At 41.6% G+C, this 25,304-nt stretch overlaps 2 protein-coding genes across 5 annotated transcripts; one reads left to right on the top strand and one right to left on the bottom strand.

The window, feature by feature from the left end:
• Positions 1-1,344: 1,344 nt before the first annotated feature.
• sgsm1b (small G protein signaling modulator 1b) lies at positions 1,345-13,980 on the top strand. Of its 2 annotated transcripts, XM_054756456.1 has the most exons (25): positions 1,345-1,538; positions 1,630-1,673; positions 2,900-2,975; positions 3,488-3,650; positions 3,908-4,060; positions 4,153-4,220; positions 4,330-4,472; positions 7,209-7,340; positions 7,461-7,585; positions 7,654-7,721; positions 7,857-8,020; positions 8,096-8,225; positions 8,301-8,427; positions 8,490-8,554; positions 8,653-8,798; positions 8,871-8,999; positions 9,863-10,036; positions 10,155-10,223; positions 10,377-11,468; positions 11,540-11,664; positions 11,736-11,818; positions 12,014-12,123; positions 12,190-12,286; positions 12,358-12,525; positions 12,690-13,980. In XM_054756456.1, exons 1-25 carry the CDS (start codon positions 1,532-1,534, stop codon positions 12,776-12,778), a joined length of 3,747 nt encoding a protein of 1,248 aa, XP_054612431.1. In that variant the 5' UTR covers positions 1,345-1,531; the 3' UTR covers positions 12,779-13,980. The 2 variants fall into 2 exon arrangements, with proteins under 2 accessions (XP_054612431.1, XP_054612432.1); XM_054756457.1 differs by lacking the exons at positions 1,345-1,538; positions 1,630-1,673; positions 2,900-2,975; ... (1 more) ...; positions 3,908-4,060; positions 4,153-4,220 and having other exon boundaries at positions 4,364-4,496.
• Positions 9,435-25,279, bottom strand: srsf9 (serine and arginine rich splicing factor 9). Of its 3 annotated transcripts, none has more exons than XM_054756463.1 (5): positions 25,120-25,279; positions 19,631-19,810; positions 19,290-19,477; positions 15,789-15,961; positions 9,435-15,709 (listed from the first exon to the last, which is right to left on the bottom strand). In XM_054756463.1, exons 2-5 carry the CDS (start codon positions 19,786-19,788, stop codon positions 15,491-15,493), a joined length of 738 nt encoding a protein of 245 aa, XP_054612438.1. In that variant the 5' UTR covers positions 19,789-19,810; positions 25,120-25,279; the 3' UTR covers positions 9,435-15,490. The 3 variants fall into 3 exon arrangements, with proteins under 3 accessions (XP_054612438.1, XP_054612435.1, XP_054612434.1); XM_054756460.1 differs by having other exon boundaries at positions 9,436-15,709; positions 19,631-19,807; positions 25,120-25,266; XM_054756459.1 differs by lacking the exon at positions 25,120-25,279 and having other exon boundaries at positions 9,436-15,709; positions 19,631-23,602.
• Between the last annotated feature and the right edge of the window lie 25 nt (positions 25,280-25,304).

The following is a 25,304-nucleotide window of genomic DNA, read 5'->3' as shown; positions in this document are numbered from 1 at the left end:
TTCGGTGGTGTTCTGACACCTAGTGACCAATGTAGAATACTATATTCACAAGTTGGTGTTCTTGATGGCTTATATCGTATTTGTATTTCAGTGCATTTAGCCACTTTTATGCTTGAAAATTCTTAATTTGGGCAAAAAATATGTACAATTTAGTTAAATATGCATATTTATTGACTCATAATAGGCCGTAGTCAACCACAAAGTGATTATTTTTAATTAATTAATGTTTGAAAAAACGCAGTAAAATGAGGGAGTGATGTTTGAACCGCGATGGAGTGAGGGACAACTGTATCTATGTTTTTACAGCTGTTCTTGGAAAGATGACATTTTTTGTCCTGAGGCTTTAAAGTGTGAGATTTGTTTTAAATCTGACACTGTAGAAAAGATGGATGGAAATCAGTGTTTTTGCCAAACCTGGACCATCTCAGGGTCATAATAATGAAAATATTAATAAGAATGATAAAAATAAAAAATTCCTTGTGGAACACATACTGTATACAACAATGGACCGGCGACAGCATGCAGTAATACATCGGGAGAGAAAGTAATGCCGAGTGATTGTGAAGTCTGATTTTTTTCAAGGAGGCACTTTTGTGACGAGTGTATTAGTCTTTTGAGCGCATATTGTTTTGAGAAGCCAAACTCTTTATTTAAGTGGCCCCACCAACTAACCGGAACTACGTTTCTCACCACTGAAATGGGACGAAGTGCGGGGTAAGTCACCGTTGGTGCACTACACTGTTGATGAGTATGTCATACAACTTCATGTCAAAAAATCTGAACTATCCCTTTAAAATTTTGATCAGGCGTGTATATTGGGACATACCTGTAAGAAAAAAAACAGCCTGTATATCAACCTTGTGTTACAGGTGACAGTAGTGGTAACATTTCAACTTTTGCTATTGTTTGTTTCTTGTTTAATTGTATTTTTGGAATTAATTAAAAAAAAACAGCCGTGGGTCACATGGCCCCCATGTCCCGCACTTTGGACACCCCTGTCTTAAGGGTTAAATTGTACCATACTGTATCATGTTGTTGTATACAACATACATTGTTGTTATTACATTATTTCATGCTGTGATGGAGTGTTGTCCCCTCTTGCATTCTGTCTCCTAATTATGATAATTGCTGCAACTCCATTTAATGAGACAGCGACCCGGAGACCTCATTAACTGTATTGCAGTGTTCCTGTGGTGGAAATCCTGCAGGCTCTGCTGTGTTTACAGTGTGCAAGGGCCTCCAAAGTAGTCTTTATTGTCACTTTAAATAAACAAGTCCACTGTGAGTCATGATGCTCATGCAAGGAGGGGTGGGGGAATAGAACTGGCTACTGTGGCTTTAAAGGGGTGTTGGTTCGTGGAGAGGTAGCAGATAGGTTTAATTTAGTCGCAAAAGAACACAGCGTACGCTTGGCGAGGTTGCCGCGTCTGTCTGCCTGCTTTTTTTTAGTGCACGTCTCGTTGTTGTTGTAGTTAAGACGAGAAGAAGAAACAAGCCGAGCGTGTCAGCGACCTGCATCCCGCCTGCAGCGATGGGAGGTAGCATGCTTTCATCTCTTTAATAATACCTTGCATCGATCTTGTCATTACCGATACTCACACGATTGATGGTGTTTTTGTGCCGTCACAGAAGCTGAGACGCGGCAGAAATTGCTGCGCAATGTGAAGAAAGAGGTTCGTTCATGCTTTTGTTTTCCATTCCATTTTTATATCTCGATCACGACAGACCCCCCCCTGTTTTATTATTGCATCATTAATAGATATGTTTCCCATCATTGAAAATTGCACACTAGCAGCCCTGGATGGTGATGATAATGCCAGTGATGACAATGATGGTGCTGATGTTAGTGATGATGATGTGTTCATGTGTTCATTTACTAATTGTCTCGCTAAAGCATCATTCTAAAACCTCAAATGTGTGACCTTCTTACATCTTCTTCTTACATTATTTGGCAATTTCTGTTTTTATTTCAGTCGTTTAGAAATGAAATAGCACAGAGCTATGTACGCTCTGTGCAGTGTCTTGTTGATCTGCCCCATAATGTGAGACGGGGAAAAATGGGAAAACAGGATGATTTATTCATGACAGAGAAAGCCGGGCACTTCCAGGCGTATCACGCGTCCGTGCTCCCCCTCACCTGTGACTCATTGCCTCTCAAACATATACATGACTCCTCCCTGCCAGCTCCTGCAGCAAGGAGGGGCTTCTGTTTGAAGTGGAATTGTGGATTTGTATGGCATTCAAATGCAGATATAATATGTATTTCTGGAGACTTCATCGAGCAGGCATACAAGAGCTGTACCCAAAAATAGTGTCTTAAAAGATAATAATGCTTAGTTTTTATGGCGATTGTTGTGTACGTTACACACATAAGACCAAAATTATGCAAATCCAGGCCAAATTTTGAGTTAAGGTAATGTATTTCTTGAATGGGTGCAGAAAATGGAAAAACACTAAGAAATTGTGCAAGAGCTCAATTCATTCGTTTTGTACTGCTTCGAATGTTCTGGGTCACATTAATATTTCGGGAATGTACTGTTTGTATATATAGTCAGTGCTAATGGTAGCAAATAATCATAAATTAAAACAGCTGCAATACATTTACGTTGTTGAGAGATCCCCTAAATGACAGGGCACTCTGGTGTTAAGGATCTACTTCAAAAATGTTTGTCAAAAATCACTACATGACAGGAGTGCTCTGATGTTTTAAGGATCCCCTGCCTGCAAAAAATCTAGTCAAGGATCCTCTATATGACATGGGGTGTCCTGCCATTTTTGACGACCAACTTAAAAAAAACGCCAGTCAAAGATTTCCTACATGTGACAGGAGCATTCAGCTGTTCAGTGCCTATGTCAATGGACATTATGAACAAATGCATGCATGTCATCTCTCCCTCAGGTGAAACAGATCATGGAGGAGGCCGTGACGAGGAAATTTGTGCACGCAGACAGCAGCCACATCATTTCCTTTTGTGGTAATACATTTGTACTATTTGTGTATTATGGAGAAAAGCGCAAGCACAGCAAGGCTCCCCAACAACTCTCCCTAGGCCTTTTCTATAATAGGCCGAATGTGTAATTATCATTTGTGCAAATTGAAATGTCTCTCTAATTAAAACAGTACAGCCAGAAGTGAGATACTGTAGCATGCGGTTCCAACCATATTTGCAAATATTCTCCTTTAAGATTGCACCTCTGTTTAGGAAAAGGTGGCTGGATGAATTTGTATTTTAAGTCGGATAACACCTCTATGAGATGCTGATCCTAACCAGGAGTGATGTGTGTGTGTGTGTGTGTGTGAGAGATTCACATCCCTCATATCCTAGCAACAGTGTTTTTGTCTATTTGTGCCACCTGTGCCTTCCTTTCACCTGATTTTCCTTTCTCTTTATTTTTAATTGGCAACCATTCTGCCTACTATTAGATAAAAACACGGAAGCACAGAAACCTTATTCTGACTAACGAGTGTGTGTTTAAATGTGTGTAGCTGTGGTGGAGGCCTGTGTGCTCCATGGACTGAAGCGGCGTATAGCGGGGCTGCTGTGCAGTAACAAGGTTGCAGCGCTCTTCATGAAGGTGGCAAAAAGCTTTTCGCCCGCTGAGCAACTTTGTCACAAGGTCCAAGAGCTGGAGCATCTTATAGAAAACAGGTGAAAATGCAATTCTAGTCATTCTTTTCCCTCAATTTACTGCACTAAAGAATGGATGACAAGCCACTGCAGGGTCTAGTGTCTAGCATGTTGTAGTGTGGCATATTTTTCCAGAGGACTTTTGTTAAATTCAGAATTGTGCGCCTTTAGAGGGATTGGACTTGAGAGGCACCACAGTAATGCATCCTGACACACCCTGTCCTGTGATGAGTATAATAACATTATTAATAGATGTGGTGTATAATTCTGTTTTCCAGCAAACAAAACAACTCTTCACAGAGCAATGAGCGCAGTCGGCAGTCCAAATTGAACAATCTCCCCCCTCAGGCTCTCAAACACTTGTGGATACGAACCGCTCTGCTGGAGAAGCTGCTGGACAAGATTGTCTTGTATTTAGTAGAGAACTGCAGGTATCGTCGATTTAAATACTTTTACATTATAATGTATGTGTTAGTCATTGGCTACAGATCTATACGCCATGTTTCTTCAATGTTTCCCGCAGTACATTTTATGAGAAAGAAGCCATGCTGATGGATCCTGTGGATGGGCCGATTCTTGCATCTCTATTGGGTAATGGCACACCTGCAGCAACATGATTCTCAGCAATCTCTGTATTAACTGTCATTTCTATTTTTTTGTGTAGTTTTTGCCGTTTACATTCTATGACCCTTCCCTACAGTTGGTCCTTGTGCTTTGGAGTACACCAAAGTCAAGACCGCAGACCATTTCTGGACGGACCCATCTGCTGACGAGCTGGTACAGAGGCACCGCATCCACAGCGGCCACTGTAGGCAAGACTCTCCCTCAAGAAGACCGGCTCTGGTTAGTTAGGCACTCCCATTAAAGGTGCTGTCTCCCTTGGTTAGGTACTGCATGGGGGCACTAAACTTCGAATGTGCTGCAAGCATTATATCAAGCCCTCTTCCTGCTCCAACACTGCAAATGCACTAATTATTGTTGTCAGCTAATGATAGTGATTCAGGCAAAGTTTACCTACTAATGTTAGTTATCATTTAATGTATAGCCTATCGTAACCACACAATGATTGCAAATTGTTGCTCACCTCTCCCAGACTGATTTTGTGCATGTGCACATGCCTTGTATGTTAAACCACTGTTGGTAACACTTGCTAGCCGGTGGTGCTGTTCTTATATTTTTTGGTTTAAAAAAAGTGTAATTTGGAGCTGAAGAGGGGCAGCAAAGGTCACATACTTTATTATAGTATTTTTCCCATCCATCCATCTTCATCTTATCTGAGGTCAGATAAGATGAAGGTCTGAGTTCTGAGGTCAGACTGTGGGGGCAGCACCCTAAGCAGAGAATCCCAGACTTTCCTGTCCTCCAGATTTCCTCCTCGCAGATCCTGCGCCGTTGTCCTAGGTCGTTCCCCGAGGCCTCCTATCGGTCGGACGAGCCCTGAACACCTCCCTAGCGAGGCGTCCGGGAGACATCCTGACCGATGCCCAAGCCATCTCATCTGGTTCCTCTCAATGTGGAGGAGAGTGGTTCTACTCCGGGTTTCTCCCGGATGACAGTGCTTCTCACCTTATATCTAAGGGAAAACCCAGCCACCCTACAGAGGAAACTCATTTCTGCCGCTTGTACCCGCAATATTGTCCTTTCGAGCACGACCCAAAGCTTATGACCATAGGTGAGGATAGGAACGTAGATCAGTCGGTAAATTGAGAGCTTTGCCTTTCGGCTCAGCTCCCTCTTCACCACAATAGACCGATGCAGGGTCCGCATCACTGCAGATGCCTCACCAATCTGCCTGTCAATCTCAAATTGCATCTTTCCCTCACTCGTGAACAAGTCCCTGAGGTACTTAAACTGCTCCAACCCGGAGATGGTGCTCCACCCATTCTGAGCAAGAACCATGCACTTGGACTTGGAGGTGTTCTCATCCAACCACTTCACACACGGCTCTTAACCGAACCGAGTATTTTACCCCAATTTTAAAAACATATTGGAGGTCCCATAATAGTGTATTGTAAGAGTGTTGGCCAAAATATAGCTTTGATTCAGGAATTTAGACAGCTTAAAAGAGCTTTTATCAAGGCCTACCGTGAACACACCGTTTTGTGCTTGTAGCTTTCATGCTAATGAGGTGTGTTTGCCCAAGTGTGTGTCTCCAAAAAGGCTGAGTTTGGACATACTGTATAATACTCCATCTTGGCCGTCAAATTCATCCGTTCATTCTGCAGGGCATAAAAGTATATTGAATGATTTTCTGATGGCTAGTGCTAGCAGAAATAAAAAACCCGAAATACACTTACACACTAACATTAAAGACATTACACAGGCTGTAGAAAGTCATGGTGTATAACAAATGTTTCGCCAACATTATATTACTGGCGACATGCTGACAAAAAGAAACTGGCAGGCACCATGAGCCAACTCAGTGTGCACTCAAACGTTAACTAAGCTCAGAAGGCACGCTCACGGTCGCTTCACCTTAGGTTTCTTCCCTGTATTTGCTATATGAACTGCAGTGCTTAGTCAAATTTTAACAGCAGCATTGCGATAGCTCAGCCTACTCGCTGAAGAAAAACAAAATGATCAAACTTACAGCTCCCATGTCTGTGGCTGATTGTCTTCCAGACTTTATTTTAAGATGTGTAGGGAAGCTTCTTGTTTTTTTAAATTATACGAGGTGGGCGTATGGGTGGGCTCGTCTAGCTAGGGGTGGGTCATTGGCAATATCATGTCCATGAGGAAGGTGGCTTTTCCTTCTTGATGTCATGAAAACCTAGAGCTTCAAAAGACACCATGTGAGCGGCTTTTCTCTCAAAAGTAGCTCAAACAAGTGAGGTAGATGATAGATAAAATTTGCTTTTTCTCCTTTTGGTGCTGATAAACAGGCTCTAGGGACACATTAGTGTTACTTCATCATTAAAAAGCCATTAAACTTGTTTTAATGAACATCATTAAAAAGTCCATTTTGCATAATAGGGGACCTTTATGGTGGCCTAATTTACAAGTAATGACAGTGGCGGGCAGTGCATTTGGTACCTGGACCTTCAGTGTGGCACTGAGAGCAAGTATGGGTGAGAACACCATGGGTTTTGAACCTTGGTCGTCTATGTGGAGCGCAAACATCGTTATCATTGCGCCATTCAGAAAATTACAGGGGAACTCCACCATTGTATCGATAACGCGAGTCCCCTTATGTCAGAATAGTAACCAATACACCTGACGGTGCATGTAAACTACGCTCAGCCAAATGTAACAAGTAAAGTAAATTCAACAGCTCAGTGATTAAGGGTTCAGACAACTTTTAAGTCAAAAACCTTTTAAGTAAAATACATCTACTCACCAGCGAAGTCAATTTCTCTTCCTCAGTCAAGACATCGTGGCCGTAGCTTGCCTTGTCGAACTGCTTTGCTTTGATCAACCAATCAGAGGACGGAAAAATGCTGCTATTGTTGTGGGTGTATCTGAAATCTGATTGGCTACAGAAACAGCCCCATTGCTTATAATGTGTATGTGACAAGGGCCAGCTGACTGCACAACACTGAGTAGTGACTAATCCTTATGGGCGTCTGATACCCCTGACAGATCCAAAAGAGACAGTCTAGTGGCAGCATGGATGATCGCCCTTTGGTGTGGGCAAGGGAATATGTGGAATCACTCCACCAAAACTCGAGAGCCACTTTGCTGTTCGGCAAGAACAATGTTCTGGTGCAGCCGGTATGTATGTTATAGTTGTACTGTACTGTTGTACATTAGCTGTACTAAGCTAATGTGAAATATCTATCAACATTTTTAGTAATGATGGATTGATTTGTGAGTTTTCATGTCTCCATGCAGAGAGACGACATGGAGGCAATCCCAGGCTACCTGTCTCTACATCAAACTGCAGATCTGATGACACTCAAGTGGACACCCAATCAGCTGATGAATGGCAATGTCGGGGAGTTGGACTCTGAGAGGAGGTCAGCTCAACACAAGCTAGTCTGTTCAAGCCAGAAACTTGTCCCCATTGTCTTCATATTTCTTGCAGTGTCTACTGGGACTATGCCATGACAATTCGCTTGGAGGATATTGTGTATCTCCACTGTCATCAGCAAGGTAATCTACTTCTGAGCTCTTTGTATTTTTTAAATATTTTTACTGCATGTCCGGAAACGTACATTTTTGGCTGTCGGAGTGAATTTTAAGGACCTCTTATAAAGGTTAATTTATAAGCTTTGAAAACATTATCAGTGAACAGCGGTGGAACAGTGGTTTTGGTGAGCCAGGACGGCATCCAGAGACCCCCATTACATTTCCCCAAGGGGGGGCACTTGCTCCAGTTTCTCACCTGCCTGGAGACGGGCCTGCTACCTCACGGCCAACTGGACCCGCCGCTCTGGAATCAGAGAGGAAAGGTCAGCATGAATAAAGGATGCTTCCTCTGACTTTTCTACCTGGCGTTCTGGAGTGTTTTTCTTTCTCATTCCTAGGGAAAGGTTTTCCCCAAATTGCGAAGGAGGAGCCCGCATGGTTCATGTGACTCGGTGTCTGATAAAGAGGATGATGAAGCAACCGATTACGTGTTTCGGATCCTCTTTCCTGGCAATCAAATGGAGTTAAGTAGGTCATCAGGGGTTATTAGAAGAGATACACCTTTATGCTTGTTTTTTTAAGGGAGTATGTCATTGTGTGCAGTGGCTCTAGAGCTGATGGACCAGGGTATGACCATGTGGCAACCAACCCCCAGGAAGTCATCCTGCTCCTCTTGCTCACAGAATGGATCATCCGACGGCTCTCTGCCAAATGGTTGCAATCAAGAAAGGTATTTCAGTGTTATATCTTCAGTTTATTCAGGATAGATCTCACCGACGAAACCCCTACCAGGGCTCCTCTAAAACTCCTTTGTGACACCATGAAGTACCAGATCATCTCACGGGCTTTCTACGGATGTGAGTGCAAATTCAGCCAATGGTTCACTTGAATGAATGAATAAAACAAAACTCTCTTTCACTGTCTTGTCTTATCTTATCTTATCTTTCCACTACAGGGCTGGCATACTGCCGCCATCTGTCTACAGTTCGCACACACCTCTCCGCTCTGGTCAACACCACTATCGTCGTTCCTGATGTGCCCTCGGATGCACAAGGAGGCCTCTCTGCGGACGTCTGGGCCGAGTTCCTCCAGGACAGCTCTGTAATAGTCACACTACTTAAATATTGGCATGCCTCCCTATATTAAGCTTTTTAACGATAATACCCTGTTCAGGCCTATGAGGAACATGAGATACACAGGCTTGTGTATTTTGGTGGTGTGGCACCTTCACTACGCAAGGAGGTCTGGCCCTTCCTGTTGGGACACTACCAGTTTACAATGAGTGAGAAGTGCAGGATGGAGGTATTTGTATAGCACTGTTCATGGACACTAAGCCCACAATAGGTTTATTATTGTGGTTGTACTGTAGTAGTATATTTTAGACTACATTATATCATTGTAGATCAACTATATATTTTAACACTATGATTTTCTATGTATTTGTCAGTATTTCATCTATTGTATTTTTTTTTTAACCTGCAAAAGCATTATATACATCAGCTTTTGTATAAAACATTTTAACTAACTTTTTTCCTAATATTAGAATATGACAATATAGTAATTATATTTACAACATATTTAACGTATGTATCTTATGTATATTTTTTTAACTGCACATCATACTGAGCTGTTTCTAATTACATCGTAACTGTAACATAGTATACAATTGTATGTATATTTAATTTTTAATTTAATGTATTTTTATTTTTATTTTTTTTAACATGCACCCCATCATACTGAACAATTCTAATTTTTTGTATTACATTTAAAATAGTATATAATTATATTTAAATACTGGATGTTATTTTCTTAATGTAGTTTCATGTCGTGCATTCGTACATAAACATTTATGGCTTTTATTGACATTTGCTTGACCTCATAATGAGCCTTAAATTACACGTAAGCATACTATAGAAGTATATGTTAAATATTTTATCTTTTGTTTTTTTACATTAACGAATTGAGAGGATTATAAGTACTCTCCATGTAGCAGTTCTCCAACACTATATCATAATTACATTAACTAACTAGTAATCACATCTTAACAGACAAAAACCTATGAGATTGTGCATATGTACCTTTTGACTTCTGTTAGTGTATTTTGTCAACAAGACATCCACGCTTGGTGTTATATTGACGTTTTTATTGACGTGCACTTGTTTCAGATTGATGAACGGATGGGCGCCGTGTACGAGCAGAACATGAAGGAGTGGCAAGGTTGCGAGGCAATCGTGCGCCAGAGGGAGCAAGAGAAACACGCCGAGGCCCTTGCTAGGTGTTCGTCGGGCGCCAGCGTTGAGAGGGGGCCTATCGAGCGGGACTCTACCATCAGCACAGACGCAAGTCTACCTTTTAGTATATTATGTAACAAGAGTAAAAAGAGAACTTAAGTATTTATAGTGTTAGGACCAAACTAGACTTAGTTCTGCTTTTTCTTTTGTATTCTTTCCCATTCAGTCATCACTAAGCAGCAACTCAGATCAGCAGAATGTGCAGTCACAGAGCGACTCCAGCAGTAGTGCACAAGTAAGATCCACTCCCATTTTTGGTTCAAATCACACAGGAATATATTGGAGAATCTGGACTTGTTGCTGAGATGCTAGCCTGTATCATTGGTTGTACGATACATCAACTCAGTCACTTTTTTGTTTTGGTCACTCAATTTCGTTGGTTCTTCAGGTATTTGTATCGGTCGATGCTGGGGATCCGATGGAGACGAGGCCTGAAGAAAGTCAAAAGCAGCACAACAGTCCAATAAAGGACATCCCAGCTGGTCCTGTTGGCTCCAGTAACCTACCCCCCCCTCTAGGTTCAACCAAGCTAGCTACTGCATCTACAACCTCTCAGCAGTCAGACGTCTTAAACATGGAATCTGAAAATGAATCACTGCCAGCTAGAGAAAAGATATTAGACTTGACTGCCAAGGATATTCTCTTGGGGAATGAGAGGATGGAGACAGAAAGTGATGTGGGTGAGAATTCTGGAATCACAATGAAGCCAGACAGCTCTGAAGTTGAGACGTCTGAAAATGCTAATGGGCAATCCAGTGTTATAAACAGTATAAATACAAAGGATGTGAGCTCTCTCCCAGAGAACACCAATGTCATCAAGCTGGAAACTGAGATTCAAAATGAATATTTCCAAGCACCTCCACTGGGGCAAGCTTTGACTCAAGCACAAAATACAAAAGTTCAGGAAACTGAGTCTGTTTGTATGTTAACCCCAGATGAAATTCCACAAATGGGAACTGATCCAGAGTATTCAGAACAACGAGAAGCAAAAGCAGTGTCAATGGAGTTAATAGATACTGTGTGTGAAGCCAAAAAGGTGGCAGAGATCCCATTTGAGAAACCTGGCTCAAACTCACCTGTCAGGCAAGTACTCAACGCTCTTCAGTCTGCATCCCGCGGGAGCCTTTCCCTGTCCTCCCACACCCGGCAGTCCCCGGACTCAGACGACTCTCCCTCTGCCTTGGAGATGGAGGACATCCCTGCTGGGGTGACCTGCTTGAACCTGGAGGAAATGAACATTAAGCCGTTGACTGCCCTTGCTGCCCCTCCCGTCTCACTGCCTCGGAGAGGGAAGACAGCACCCGAAGACCTTGTCATGGACCACCATCTGGACACTGCTTGTAACACCAGTCCTGAAGGCACTGACTTGGGACTGTCTGAAGATGAGCCCGAAACCGAAAATGTGTTTGCTGCACCGGAAACTGCAGAGGCTGGAGGAGAGTCCAAATCTGACGTATCCTTGTCACACCAAGCCTACTCTGTAAGGATAAGAGGCTCCACTGTACTTAAGCTTTAACCTGAACACGCTGACTTCTCTTATCTGTTTGGCAGCAAGAAACACTGGATATGTACATGATCAACTTGCATCGCATTGACAAAGATGTTCGACGGTGTGACAGAACATACTGGTATTTCACTCCCGAAAACCTGGAGAAGCTGAGGAACATCATGTGCAGGTAATATCACTGGAAACACAGAGGGTCCTTTGGAATATGTTGGAATTTAATTCATTGCTTTATCTTTATAGCTATGTGTGGCAACATCTGGAAACAGGTTATGTCCAGGGAATGTGCGATATACTGGCTCCCCTGCTGGTTATTCTGGATGATGGTCAGTACCGTCCCTGTGTTTTCCTGAGAATTAAGATGGAAATCGTACAAAATTCTATAATACTTTGTCGTAACTAGTTAGTTTGGAAAACTTAGTAATTGTAAAAATGTGTATGTTTCCTACCAACTACAGTGCATTTTTTTTTTGTAGAAAATCCTTACCTGTGCAGAAAGTAAACTTGTGTTGGCTTCACAGAGGTGATGGCGTTCAGTTGCTTCACTGAACTGATGAAAAGGATGAACCAGAATTTTCCTCATGGGGGCGCCATGGATTCACACTTTGCCAACATGCGCTCTCTTATTCAGGTATGCACTCATGCACATACAGTACTTCCAAGTATTGTGTTAGTTATTTGTGTTCAACCAAACTAGATCCTGGACTCTGAGCTGTTTGAACTGATGCAGCAGAATGGTGACTACACCCACTTCTACTTCTGCTACCGCTGGTTCCTGCTGGACTTTAAAAGAGGTGATCACATAAGCGCATTAAACACTCTACATGCTGCTTCCAGATGTAAAGTGACACGTTTGTGCTTTCAGAAATGGTCTACGATGATGTTTTCTCCGTTTGGGAAACCATCTGGGCGGCGGCATACACAACCTCTGAGCATTTTGTGCTCTTCATCGCATTGGCGCTGGTGGAGATGTACAGAGATATCATCTTGGAAAACAACATGGACTTCACGGACATCATCAAGTTCTTCAACGGTAATATTTTAGTATTGAAAAGTGTTAACATTGTTGAGGCAGAACCATGAACTACAGAATACATTTTACTCTCATTTTTCATGAGCTGAACTCAAAAGATCGAAAACCCTCCTACGCCTCACGTGTGACATGTTTTGAATTTATTTTTTTGTATGCCTTCACAGAAATGGCAGAACGCCACGACGTCCCCCAGGTCCTGATGATGGCCCGAGACTTAGTCCACAAAGTGCAGACGCTTATAGAAAATAAGTAATCAGCAAACATGCCTGTTCAGGTTCTTTTAAAGATAAGACCACACAAAAAAACAACATTGATGACGATGCAGTAACAGATGAGTGCAGAGAGGTTTTAAGTAGTTGCTCCTTTCTATGTCAGTGAGATGGAATTAAGAGGCCAGTAAATTTATTTTCCAAGTGTTATTGTTCACCTCGTGAATGTACCTTCATTGATACTGCTTCAGGATGTTATTTTGCCTTAAATGTTGCTATTTTTTCAGGGATACGACAACCAATGACAATTCAATCTCACAGTCTTAACATACCCCCTCAATTATTGGGTTTCAGATAGGGTAACACTGAAAAGCAAGAAGATTGATGAGTGTTGGGGTGTGTCCAAGTGGCTTGTGTAGTTCCTGATGCATCAGTCAATAACCATTAAGGCTTAATGTCTACTGAAGGCTGTTTGGCACCTACCTTGCAGAATAGCCTAAGCAATCTAAATTCTGTTAAAAAAGACTTACACATCTCATGAAATCCAGAGCAAACATGTTTCACATTTTGTTTTCCGTTCAGCTTTTTGCCTACTTGCATTTTGGTGCTCAGACTCACTTTTGTGCTCAGATCAAGTGGATTACCAGATTGTGCAATGAACAAAACTAAGGGTCCGCGAATGTTAGGATTGTTGTGTGATGACTGATCTTGCTTTGAGGTAAACCTTTTGCATTTTAGAGGGTCAGTTCAGTGCTAACTTTCTCATTTTGGTTTGTGAAGATTTTCTCATGGCAGGCTTTTACCAAATGTGTACTATAAAATAAAATAAAGGGGTGGGGGGTTGGGGTTCAGGCATCGGGTTCAAGTGCCGAACACAACTAGCCAAAATTCTATCCATGGGTAACAAACATTTAATGGATGCCAATCAGTTAAACCGTAAGTGTTTTATTATCACTGCTTTAAGTGGTCCCGTACTTTTCTCTGAAACAGGCCAGTGTTGTTCGTGGATTGCCGTGCTCCGTGTCAGAAGATTAACTGTATACAATGTGAGACCACTGTACAAACAAAGCTGGCACATATTTATTAAATGCAATACAATGTCTTTATTGGGCTTTATCTGATTATCATGGAGAGCTACAAAAAAGTATATATTCTATTGGAGACATTTATTTTTTTCCTGTCTTCTCATAAATGTGAGCTGTTAAGAATTAATTTATTGTGAATTAAAATATTCTATTTTGCAGTTGATGTGTTTTGTGTGTATTGAGTCAAGAAAGTGGGAAGGTTGTTCCGACTTTTCCAAAGGCTGCTATACAACCGTATAGCATAGGGATGAGCCGGATACTCGTTTTAGACAAGTATCAGTTACTGATAACGCATGAAACGAGTACAGCTCGTCATTATCCATAATTGTGATGAAGGAAAATCCTCATAGGGTAACTACTTATGTATTCACTCTTCACGCTCTGTGACTGGCCAGTCACACAGCGACAGCTCCTCCCTGGACAGACTCCCTACAGCCAGAGCGAGGAGTACAAGACAGTTGAAAACAGCTCGTATAGTGTTGGTCTCTGCATCCACTCCGGACATTAAAAAAAAAAAAAAAAAAAAAAAAAGTTTTCCTCATTTCAGCTCGTATCCAAAGTTACTTGATAAACTTGTTTCGTTATGTACACGGTGCATTTGACAAGACAGAGCTGAAACTGACTCGTGTTGCGTCAGTCACTGCCGGTGTTTTTTTTTTTTTGTCTACTTGCTTCTAATTTGGCTGGTGATACTGTATAAAGTCAGTTGGAAAGCTTTGCTCGTTGCGTTGCTTTTGAGAAAACTACAATGAACAAGGCTGACAGATTATTTCCCTGTTTGCCATCACTGGATGTTTGCATGAATCGCCAACTTCACGCACACCATTAAAAAATACTTAAGTCTTACAGATCACTTACAGACAGTACACACATACCTGAATAATAATAACTATAGCAACTTCTGATCAATCCACGTCAATTTCAGACTTAAAATGAACAGATTTAAGCCCCACCCATTTCTGGTTCAACCACACCCACTTCCGGTTTATGTTCCTCCCACTATAGTACAGCTACGAATACAGATAATTTAGATGGGTGAACAGATACAGATAGTGGTGTACTAGCTTATCCCTAGTATAGTGTTTAAAAAGCTTGTAGAACCATCAAGGAGACAGTTGTAAAATTTAACCTTTTATTGGTAAAGAAAAGCCAACACATATGCACTCAAATGGTAAACTACTTCAGTAAGGCTCACATTAAAAAAAAGGTCTAAAGAGCCAACATGAGTCAGTATTTGAAAAGGTTCACCACTTTGTTCTGAATCAGAAGATATTAGCATCACAGATTGTTCAGCAAAAACTACGTAAAGAGGAAACAAATTTGATAGAACTCTGCTTAAATGTGTGACTGCTTGACTTAACATCGAGTTAACTGGTTTTATTAAGCTGGACATACAAAACAAACTTGGCTTACCAAACAAACACTACGTAACGTAATGCACATCAAACAAGTCAACATTCTGCTTTGAGAAAACACATAGGCGTATTAAAGGTACATGGAAACCAAAGTTAAGGCTGAGGGGAGGAGCAGGGGGTCGGGGTGTCCATGGAATGTACGTAGCAATAAACAGTGTTCGATGAAAGCGGCCAGTGGGTAAACAAAAAAAAAAAATAAAAATAAAAAGGCGATTACAAAAATTTCTCCTTGGTTTCCTTGATCAAATTTGGGCCTTTATCTGTAATGACGTGGTGGTGGGCTGTGGTGGGGTGGTCCGTGCCTCCGTGTTGGACTATGGCGTGACATAGAATGGCGAGGAGGGGACTGGTAGCGTGGCGGCGGTGATCCTCGGTAAGGAGGCGAAAAGCGGCTTCTCGATCTGGAGCGGGAACGCGAGCGACCCCAGTTGGGGGTTCCTCGATCCTCGTAGACGCGGATGTATGCGGTCTCACCCTGCAAACGAGGACAACAGTGAAAGTGCACTCCAGCGAGGTATGGAGTCGAGGCGGGTTTCATCGGGTCTTCCACTCACTTGGTGCGAACGGAACTCTGTGCGATCCAGGCGTCGCAAGGCATACTCCATGTCCTCGCGGCGGAGAAATTCCACCACGCCCTCCCCATCCCGCTGCACATCGGCGAAACAAACGTCGCCCGCCTCGCGCATGTGATCCTTCAGATCCTGCCAACTCCCACTTGGTGGTAATCCTGAGGTGGCAAATACCGGATATGAAACCTAAACACTAGCACTTCAAACCTAAAAAAATTATGTTTTACGTTTAAGACTTCAACCAAATTGACCACATGCCTGTCTCGACAGCATTTGGGCTTCTAAACATTTTGCATGAACGAGTCAAGTACTGTGGGTTGTCCTTCAAGGAGACATTCGTGGCCACTTTGCTAAAACACTGTGCCTCTATACGGCCCAGACCCCTTTCCAATCGGACTTCAATGGATCCAAAGTGCTCTTGCTCATCTACTTGGATCTTGTTAACAAAGAAAAATCTTGAGATTATGGTTCCGGCCTATGCGATTAGATTGTCCAAGTTATACAAATGTATTATCTTCTTTCTAAATTTCCTATACTATTGACTCTTATTTTACATATTCAACTGTAATATGGGATCTAATTAATCTATCACATTATTATTAAAAGACACATCTGCCTAGGACTCATTATGCCCATCTGCCAGTTTCTCTGTCCTCCAGTTCGCCGTAAGAGAGAAATATCTGCCCATGTCGTCGTCCTTCCTACTAGTAGATTTGTCTCTCCCTCCGCCATTACATACAGTGAGGGTCATAAGTATTTGCACCCCCTGCGATTTTGCAAGTTCTCCCACTTAGAAAATAGGGAGAGATCTGAAATTTTCATGATAGATGCATTTCCATTCTTAAAGACATAATCTTAAAAAAAAAATCCTGAAATCACATTGTATGATTTTTGAATGATTTATTTGTAAATTGCTATGGTTCATAAGTATGTGCACCCTTGAGATAATCAGTGCTAATATTTAGTGCAGAAGCCGTTGTTTGCAATTAGAGGTCAAACATTTCCTGTAGTTCACCAGGTTTGCACATACAGCAACAGGGATTTTGGCCCACTCCTCTACACAAATCCTCTCTAGATCTGTCAGGTTTCGGGGCTGTCGCTGAGCAACACGAAGTTTCAGCTCCCTCCAAAGATTTTCTATTGGATTTAGGTCTGGAGACTGGCTAGGCCACTCCAGAACCTTGATATGCTTCTTACACAGCCACTCCTTGGTCATTTTGGCTGTGTGCTTCGGATCATTGTCATGTTGGAAGATCCAGCCACGACTCATCTTCAATGCTCTGGCTGAGGGAAGGAGGTTGTTGTCCAAAATCTGACGATACATGGCCCCATTCATCCTCTGTTTAATACAGCACAGTCATACTGTCGCCTTTGCTGAAAAGCACCCCTGAAGCATGATGTTTCCATCCCCATACTTAACAGTAGGGATGGTGTTCTTGGGATGCAACTCAGCCTTCTTTTTCCTTCACACACGACGAGTGGAGTTTGCATCAAAAAGCATTTTTGTCTCATTTGACCACATGACATTCTCCTATGACCCCTCTGGATCATTCCTGATGGTCCCTGGCAAACTTGAGACGAGCCCGCACAAGTTGCTGAAGTTGCTGACTTCAGCAGGGGAACCTTCAGTGCAATGCATGATTTTAAACCATTACGCCGTCATGTTCTACTGACAGTAGACTTTGAAACTGTGGTTCCAGCTCTCTTTAGGTCATTGACCAGCTCCTGCCGTGTAATTCTGGCCTGATTTATCACTTTTCTAATCATGAGTGATGCCCCACGAGCAGAGATCTTACATGGAGCCCCAGTCCGAGGTAGATTAGCAGTCATGTTTAGCCTTTTCCATTTTCTAACAATTGCAGCAACTGTTGATTTATCCTCACCAAGCTGCTTTCCAATTGTTCCATAGCCTTTTCCAGCTTTGTGGAGCTCTACTATTTTGTCTCTGGTGTCTTTGGAAAGCTCTCTCGTCTTGCCCATGGTAGCAGTTGGAGTATGACTGACTGTGGGGTGCACAGGTGACATTAATGAGCTCAAAGGGGTGGTTGGTGGGTGATAACTCGTGGGGTAAAAGTGGTCTTTTTTTTTTTTAAGGTGGACTGAGAGCTAAGAGTCAAAATTATTGCTGATTCTCAAGGGTGAAAATATTTATGAACCATAGTAATTTACAAATAAATCATACAATGTGATTTTTTTTTTTTTAAGATCATGTCTCTAAGAGTGGAAATGCATCTATGATGAAAATTTCAGATCTCTCCTTATTTTCTAAGTGGGAGAACTTGCAAAATCGCAGGGGGTGCAAATACTTATGACCCTCACTGTATACAAGACAGGTGTGCCTATGACTCACAACGTCCATTTACAAGTGTCATTATGCAGAGTTCCGCAAGCAGTGGGGGACACAGCCACAAATCACTTTGCATGTTCACTGTCCTATCAGTCCTTCTGCCAAGAACAAGTGAGAGACATCTGCCTATGGCTCATGATCCATCCAGCTACTAGTCCCTTTGTCCTCCAGTCCGCCATGAGAGTGTGAGCTATGCATCTGCCCACAATTCATATCTTCCCACTACAAGTCCCTTCATGCTGCAGTCCGCCATGGGAGACCAACAGCTGCCATTGACTTTGTATGTCCAATGCCCTACTAGTCCACCAAGAGTGAAAGAAGTCCGGCATTAGCAAGCTCTGCCTATGACTTGTGACGTCCATCTTGTAGTCCCTTTGTCTTCCAGAGTACAAGAGATATCTGCTATGATTAATGACTTCAAACTATTAGTCCCTTCATGCTGCAGTCCGTCAGAGAGAAAAAACTGCCAATTACTCTGCTGTAGAAGGAAGGAAGGAAGGAAGGAGAGCTGCGAGATCTGCCTATGGCTCATGGTGTCCATCTACTAGTCCCTTTGTAGTAGGTTCACGCTCCAGTCCGCCACTTTATGTCCACTTTCCTACTAATTCCGACATGCTTCAGACAGTCCGGCATGAGAGCAACATCTGGCAATGACTCTGTATGTCCACTTTCCTGCTAGTCCCTTTAGATTGCAGTCCGCCGTAAATGAAAGATTATCATCTGCCTATGACATTTTATGTCTTTCCTTTCTATGAGTCCCTTTGGCTGTTAGTCCGCCATTAATTATTGACGTCCATCTACAAATCCATTTGTCCACCATCAGCGCATGAAGATGTGTCTGTGTAAGAGTCACAACTTCCATCTACAAGTTCCTTTAGGCTGCAGTCTGGCATGCGAACAAGAGAGAGACATTTGCCTACCACTCTTTATGTCCACATTCCTACTAGTTATTTGGTCCGCCAGGTGAGATAGACATTGCTCTATGACTGATGACTTCCACCTACAAGTTCCTCAACGCTGTAGTCCGCCATGAGTGCGATAACAGAAACATTTGCCTACGACTTTGTATCCTCTTCCTACTGTTCCATTTGACATCCAGGATAATTATAAATGAGCTACGACTGAAGACATCCACCTACCAGTCACTATGACGCGGAATTCAGACCTTCGTGTTGGGGGTCCAAATCTTCCTCTAGGTCCTCCTCCTCCACCACCACCGCCGCCTCCCATTGGACCAAATTTACTAGAGGATCGAGGATACTCCACACGAAGTTTGGAGTCTCCGTATCCATATCCATTCCTTCCATACACAGCATCATCCGCATCCCTAGGAGAAGAGAGCAAAGAACTCCTTACCAATGCGGGCCTGTCGCAGATGGAGATCTGGACGTGCCTTTCCATCCATTCCCTGCTGGTCGTCACTTGACGTATACCAAAAGACTTGATAGGGGAATGAGACCGATCCATCCCCAAAACTCACCGTGGGTCTTCAAATCGGATAAAGGCAAAGGGGATTGTGCCTCTATTGTTCTTCAATTCAATCTCACGGATTTTTCCATATTTGTAGAAGAGATCCTCAATGTCCCTCTCCTGGACGTCCATGGGAAGATTCCCAACATAGATCCGGCCATCTGACATGGTGGAGGAATTAATTGCACTGCTGACACAGAAAGTAGGTGGCAACTTTTGATTTTAAGAATTTTTAAAGGAAAATTGGTGTTTTCACAATCACTGGTCCAAGCTGAGTTCCTTACTTCAGCCAAATATAAAAAAAAAACAGACTTGTTGCAACACAAATAAAACAACTGCGATCAAGAAAAAAGAAAAACGGCAGATGACCATGGATCAAATCCTGAAACCTACAAAAAGACAACACATTATACTGCTTGAAATGCATGCACATCTGTCAGAATACTAATATTACTTTAATAATATGACAAATTGGAAAACATTGCTTCTTGGTAAATCCCAAAATGATAATATATATGATAAATTACACCAAGTAAACACATTTGGCCAGTGAGGAAAAGGCTTCTTGAGACGTCATCTGTACTTCTGTCACAGAAGTACAGATGACGTCTCAAGAAGCCTTTTCCTCGATGGACAACTCCTGTACGACTGAGAGCCTACACAGACACATTTGGCCAGTATTTCCAGTTTGGCCAGTGATTAGCCATGTCTAATAAAAAGGCTGAAAATGCGTCACACAACCACCATCTTTGGCGGTTGCAATACTGCTTGATCATCATGGTATCAATTACATACCAAGTAGGAAACGCAGCAGCCATATTGCTGATAGATACTTTTAACTTAAAATTAGGGATGCTCCGATCAGTTTTATGCTGCCCATTCTGATAATCCATGAGTGAGATTGATACAGATACTGTTCACATGAATTAACTGTACATTTTTCAATTTACTTATGATGAGTGGTACTGGTCAGGGGGCCTGCCAGACAGTAGGTAATTATTATATAATTATATAGGTGTATATTATAGGTATATTATATTATATAATTATATAGGTACAGGAGGTAATTATTAAAAATTTACGTTTGGGCGATTGTCTTTTTTTTTTTGCCTTTATTTGTGTGAAACAATTTTTGTACTATTTTACACAAATCCAAATGTAATTTGATGCATGTTTTGTAGTAATACGAATACATGTGAAATTTATATTTGTTTTATTTGTGACTGGCAACATTCCAATTGTACACTACTTTATTTACCAAGCAGATCTCCACTCAGTGTGGCCATCGTCTTTATGCTATTTTGTGGTCATTTGCATTTATATAAAAAGGCATCCAGTCTGAATTCAGTTAGAATAAAAAACTACCGACAGTTGAAGCAAACATTTTTTGAGCCTTTGGTGAACTACTCAAAATCAGCTTGTGAGATAGGCGTCCTCTGAGATAATATCACCATCATAAGACTCTACACATTATGTGTTTATGTTCATTAAACAACCACACACACACACACACACACACACACACACACTTTTGGGGACATGACATAATTAGTCTAATGACAACAAGAAAGTAAAGTTGTTCAGTGACACTTGAAAAAGTTAGTAAGTACCCCATGAACGTGATATCAACCTGTGGCTTCCCGTGGGGACAAAAGCGAGCTCCAAACTAACCGCACTGCTTGTTTTGTTTTAAATACCGTACTTTGCCGCCAGTGCAAAGTACAGCCAGTGACAGCTAGGCAAAGTGTGTTAAAGATGCAAGAATCATCAAACTGGTATAGGTTTGGTAAGTGAGTGATCAAATACGCTGGCATTGATTGGCGTAGGCTGCGGCACGCTCAATGCAGGATGCGTCATTTTGTTTGCAACCCTTAGTGACACCGCAGACATCTAGGATTTGCCGCCACACGCCAATCGTTTTTTGTAATCGTCTTTGAAAGGCGTTATCGGCATCTGCAGATCGCATGTTTTTTTTTTTTTTTTTTTTTTTTTTTTTACACAAATCGGCCAATATTGATCGGTGGCCGATCGATCGGAGCATCCGCAGTAAAAATGTTTATATATTTAATAATTTTGTAATGTTGCCTTAATTTGTTTGTTGTAGTTGATTTGTTGATTATAAACAGAATAAAACACAGTATACAAATTAGGGATGTCCTGATCCAATATTGATAAAGGGCCGATATCAGCCAAAAAAAGAAAAAGGAAATGGGAAAAAAACGGCTTGGAGATTGGCGCTGATACAGGCAATCAATTCCAGACTCCGCCCCACCACATCTATCCAGAACTGACCGGATAGAGCGCATGTGATAACAATAGTGTTATCGCTAGCGTGCTACCAAAGAAAGAAGGAGCAGGACTGATGTCAGCTGTTGCAGCTGAGTGCAATACTTGTCATGCACACGTTTCCCATGGTGGCACACAACTGTGAAAATTTAATACAAATAACCACATAGCAACATGAAGCGGCATCACATGAGAAACTCTCACGGGACGGCAAAAATTAATTACCTTTAACAGAGCAGAGCAAGGCCCTGTCGGTGGTGAGTAATGTTGCGTTTCACTGAGCAACTCGAACCTCACTATATTATTAGGAACTGTCACTATATTGTGGCTGAAACTATACCACACGCATGAGGAAGTAAATGGGTGAGTTTTTCCTCACACATACTGTTGCTGACTAGTCTTTGAGTACTAACATTCCACAATACAAAGTAAGTCATAGGCTATGTTCACACTGCAGGTCAAATACGATTTTTTGGTCATATGTGATCTGTATCTGATTTTTTTTCATGTCAGTGTGAACAGCACAATTCCGATTTTTTCAAATGCGACCCAGACCTCATTTGTATGTGGATATAAATCTGGTATGGATGCGATGTGACTGCAACATAAACAATCAGGTCGCATATATCCGACCTATACGTCATCAAAAGGCGTGTATTGCCACCCTTACCTAGACTTAAAAAATGTACTCACGGATGTAGGCAGTCATCGAAAGGCGTGATTTATTGTGCAAGACTTGGATAAAGGTACTCACCGGTGTAGGCAAAAGTTCTTCTCATCCGAAATTTTTTTTTTTTTTTTTTTTTAAAGGTGTTAGTGAAGCAGCTCTAGTGTCCGTCCACTCCTGCCTCAGACATCCACCCACACCCTCCTTAGAACAGATGTGGCAGGTGGAGGTCTACGAACTGCCATAGCCAAAATTCTTGCCCTCCTTCTTCTTAATCTCCTACACTGAACCATTTGGTTGAGAAAATATTGACTCCCGTTGCACAAAATCCTACAAATTGCCACAAATGCATTCAGGAGAGCACGCTAGCAATGTGTGGATCTTTATTGAAATATTGATCCTTTCGATACCAGCTCTTCACATTCTAAAGCGGATTTTGAAATCAAATACTGTTTTTTTATTTATTTATTTATTTACCAGACACATTAGGTTTGTTTGCACATAGTATCGGATCGGCATCTAATATTCTAATAAATTTCTAATATTCCACACTACAAAATAAATGTACATATGATTGGTGTTCATATCAGATCAATATCGGTGTGGGCCAATATTCAAGGCTGCAATATCGGTATCAGAGATGGGAATTTAAAAAGTTACACCCAAAATAAATATTTTTGATTTTGAGCAAAAAAAAATAAAAAAATCAACGAGCAAGCATACAGGTGGTTCACGGTGTTTCGTAGTTGCCATAAGTGAATTTTAAACGTAATTTCGGTCAGGCAACACGTGACTTGCTCAACAACTAGTTACAGCGCAATAATACAGCATGTTTGGCTCACGCGTAGTTACACTACTTTCAACACTCTACTGTTGCGACCATCATCAAGGATACAAGTGTTATTGTAACGTCTACCCGGACGGTGTAAGGACAACGTATTTACTGCAAAAACAAAAGAGGCTACTGTCCCCAAACATCAGCAAAGTCAACTGTTCTCTCTGTACGCAGCCGTCCTCCGACACACATTAATCAGGACTCATCCCACCCACCCACCCCTACAGAATATGTATTTTATTATAGTATTGACAGTAATTGATTGTATATCTAAAATAACAGATACATTATTGCTTCTAATGATGCTTGAAACATAGTATAGCAATGTTACAAAATTTTTAATATATAAAATCAAGTCTGTGATTAATTCTATCTGAAAGCATGACTTCAACTTTAATTTGATACCTCATTCCCTTCTCCACCCCAAAATTAAATAAGTTAGCGCAGATTTTATACCGGAAAATAGTGCTTTAACATTGAGTCAAGACAAAAGCTGTGTGATCGACCCACAGACCTTGGCAAGTATTACATAATATATGACAACGTGGGCCGTGAAGACCTTTTTTTAAAAGTCAACAGAGTAGCCATTTAAATTGTTTGATAATCAGAAAGTCCAGGGAAGAAAATCATGTGTCATATTTTTCATGTATGTGCCTCACACTGCAGTGCAGCAGCAAGCTCTGTATTCGTTTCCACACCAACCACAAGAAATACCTAGCTATCATCAACGACACGAATGTATAAAACCCACCATTCATGCCATATTTGAGAAAATATATTTTTAGCATGATTTTTTTTAATAATATCTAAATCATCCATAATTTATTTGCTTTTACATTTACAATTAAGGCATCCATATTGAAAATAGGACAATCCAAATGCGAAATGTAGTGGGGGAGGGGCATGTTGCACAATTACATTTTAATGAATTAATATCCTATATCTTGTCCTGAAGCTCCGATTCATGAGTTTGAAAGGCTTAAAGTTGGACTTAAAATTCGAAGCATTTGTTTGAGTCGATGTGGTCCAACACAAAATTGAAGAGGAAGAAGTAATCTACCTAACATGTATGCGAGTGAAAATACACCCGATATCCTATGGAAAAAATATAGCATTTTAAAGGACGTCCCCACGGACTCTCCAAATCAAGCGGCTATGTACAGTGTCAGAATTTTGCATCGGGTTTTGTAACATTGCTACATAGTAAGTTGATGAATTACGTTAGACCCACAAAATCTTGAAGACCTCCGCGGCGGCCTAAACATGAGAAATGGAACGTAAAGTTACATTAACTAAGTTTAAATGGATACATGACGTTTGAAACTAGCTGGTGATTAAGCGTTACCTTTGTTATTTAATCATCAAAAGCAATGCCTTACACAAAGGGTGGCACGTCGTCAATGTCGCGGAAAGCTAACAGCCATTGCTAACAAAAGTAGGCCGCGGCGCTTGTTTCATTTATGCGAAAATATGTACTTTCCGAGCCGTTGGTGAATATGCATTCTTAATTTGACGTAATTAATTGGATAGCCACACGTATGTACATTATGTGCAAAATACGATTACAAATTACAGCAAATAAAAGGTCAGCTAACTCGTCTAGCACGCTTCGTCTCCAATTGTATAGCATTTATCGCACACAACGACGTCATTACTGAATACTCTTCCAGTACATTACACAACAACAGAATTTTATATGTTGAGGAATTACCGTTTCAGACAAAGAGAGGTCCTTCCACGGTAGTGTCAATTGCTAACAGTTGACGCTTTGCTGTGCTTCCGTGGGAATTACTAGCCAGCAAGATTGGCTAACACGAGAGTTTCGCTGGCTTCTTCTACGGCTCAATTTCGGGTCGATGGGAGGGAACATTTACCGATTGCTGCCACCAGCGGCTT

The sequence above is a fragment of the Dunckerocampus dactyliophorus genome, chromosome 17 (assembly GCF_027744805.1).
Source record: "Dunckerocampus dactyliophorus isolate RoL2022-P2 chromosome 17, RoL_Ddac_1.1, whole genome shotgun sequence".
In the NCBI taxonomy this organism is placed as follows: Eukaryota; Metazoa; Chordata; class Actinopteri; order Syngnathiformes; family Syngnathidae; genus Dunckerocampus; species Dunckerocampus dactyliophorus.
Note: the sequence above shows the minus strand (reverse complement) of the source record. Positions and strands in the feature narration are given on the sequence as shown.

Excerpts from the sequence above, each read along its gene's own strand:
- srsf9 (XM_054756463.1), bottom strand. The coding sequence starts at position 19,788 with ATGTCAGATGGCCGGATCTATGTTGGGAATCTTCCCATGGACGTCCAG. Across the intron at positions 15,962-19,289 it reads ATTCCGCGTCATAGTGACTG|GATTACCACCAAGTGGGAGT; the intron begins GTAGGTGGATGT and ends TTGCCACCTCAG. Across the intron at positions 15,710-15,788 it reads CAGAGTTCCGTTCGCACCAA|GGTGAGACCGCATACATCCG; the intron begins GTGAGTGGAAGA and ends CCTCGTTTGCAG.
- sgsm1b (XM_054756456.1), top strand. Across the intron at positions 1,674-2,899 it reads TGCGCAATGTGAAGAAAGAG|GTGAAACAGATCATGGAGGA; the intron begins GTTCGTTCATGC and ends TCTCTCCCTCAG. Across the intron at positions 10,224-10,376 it reads ACTCCAGCAGTAGTGCACAA|GTATTTGTATCGGTCGATGC; the intron begins GTAAGATCCACT and ends TTGGTTCTTCAG.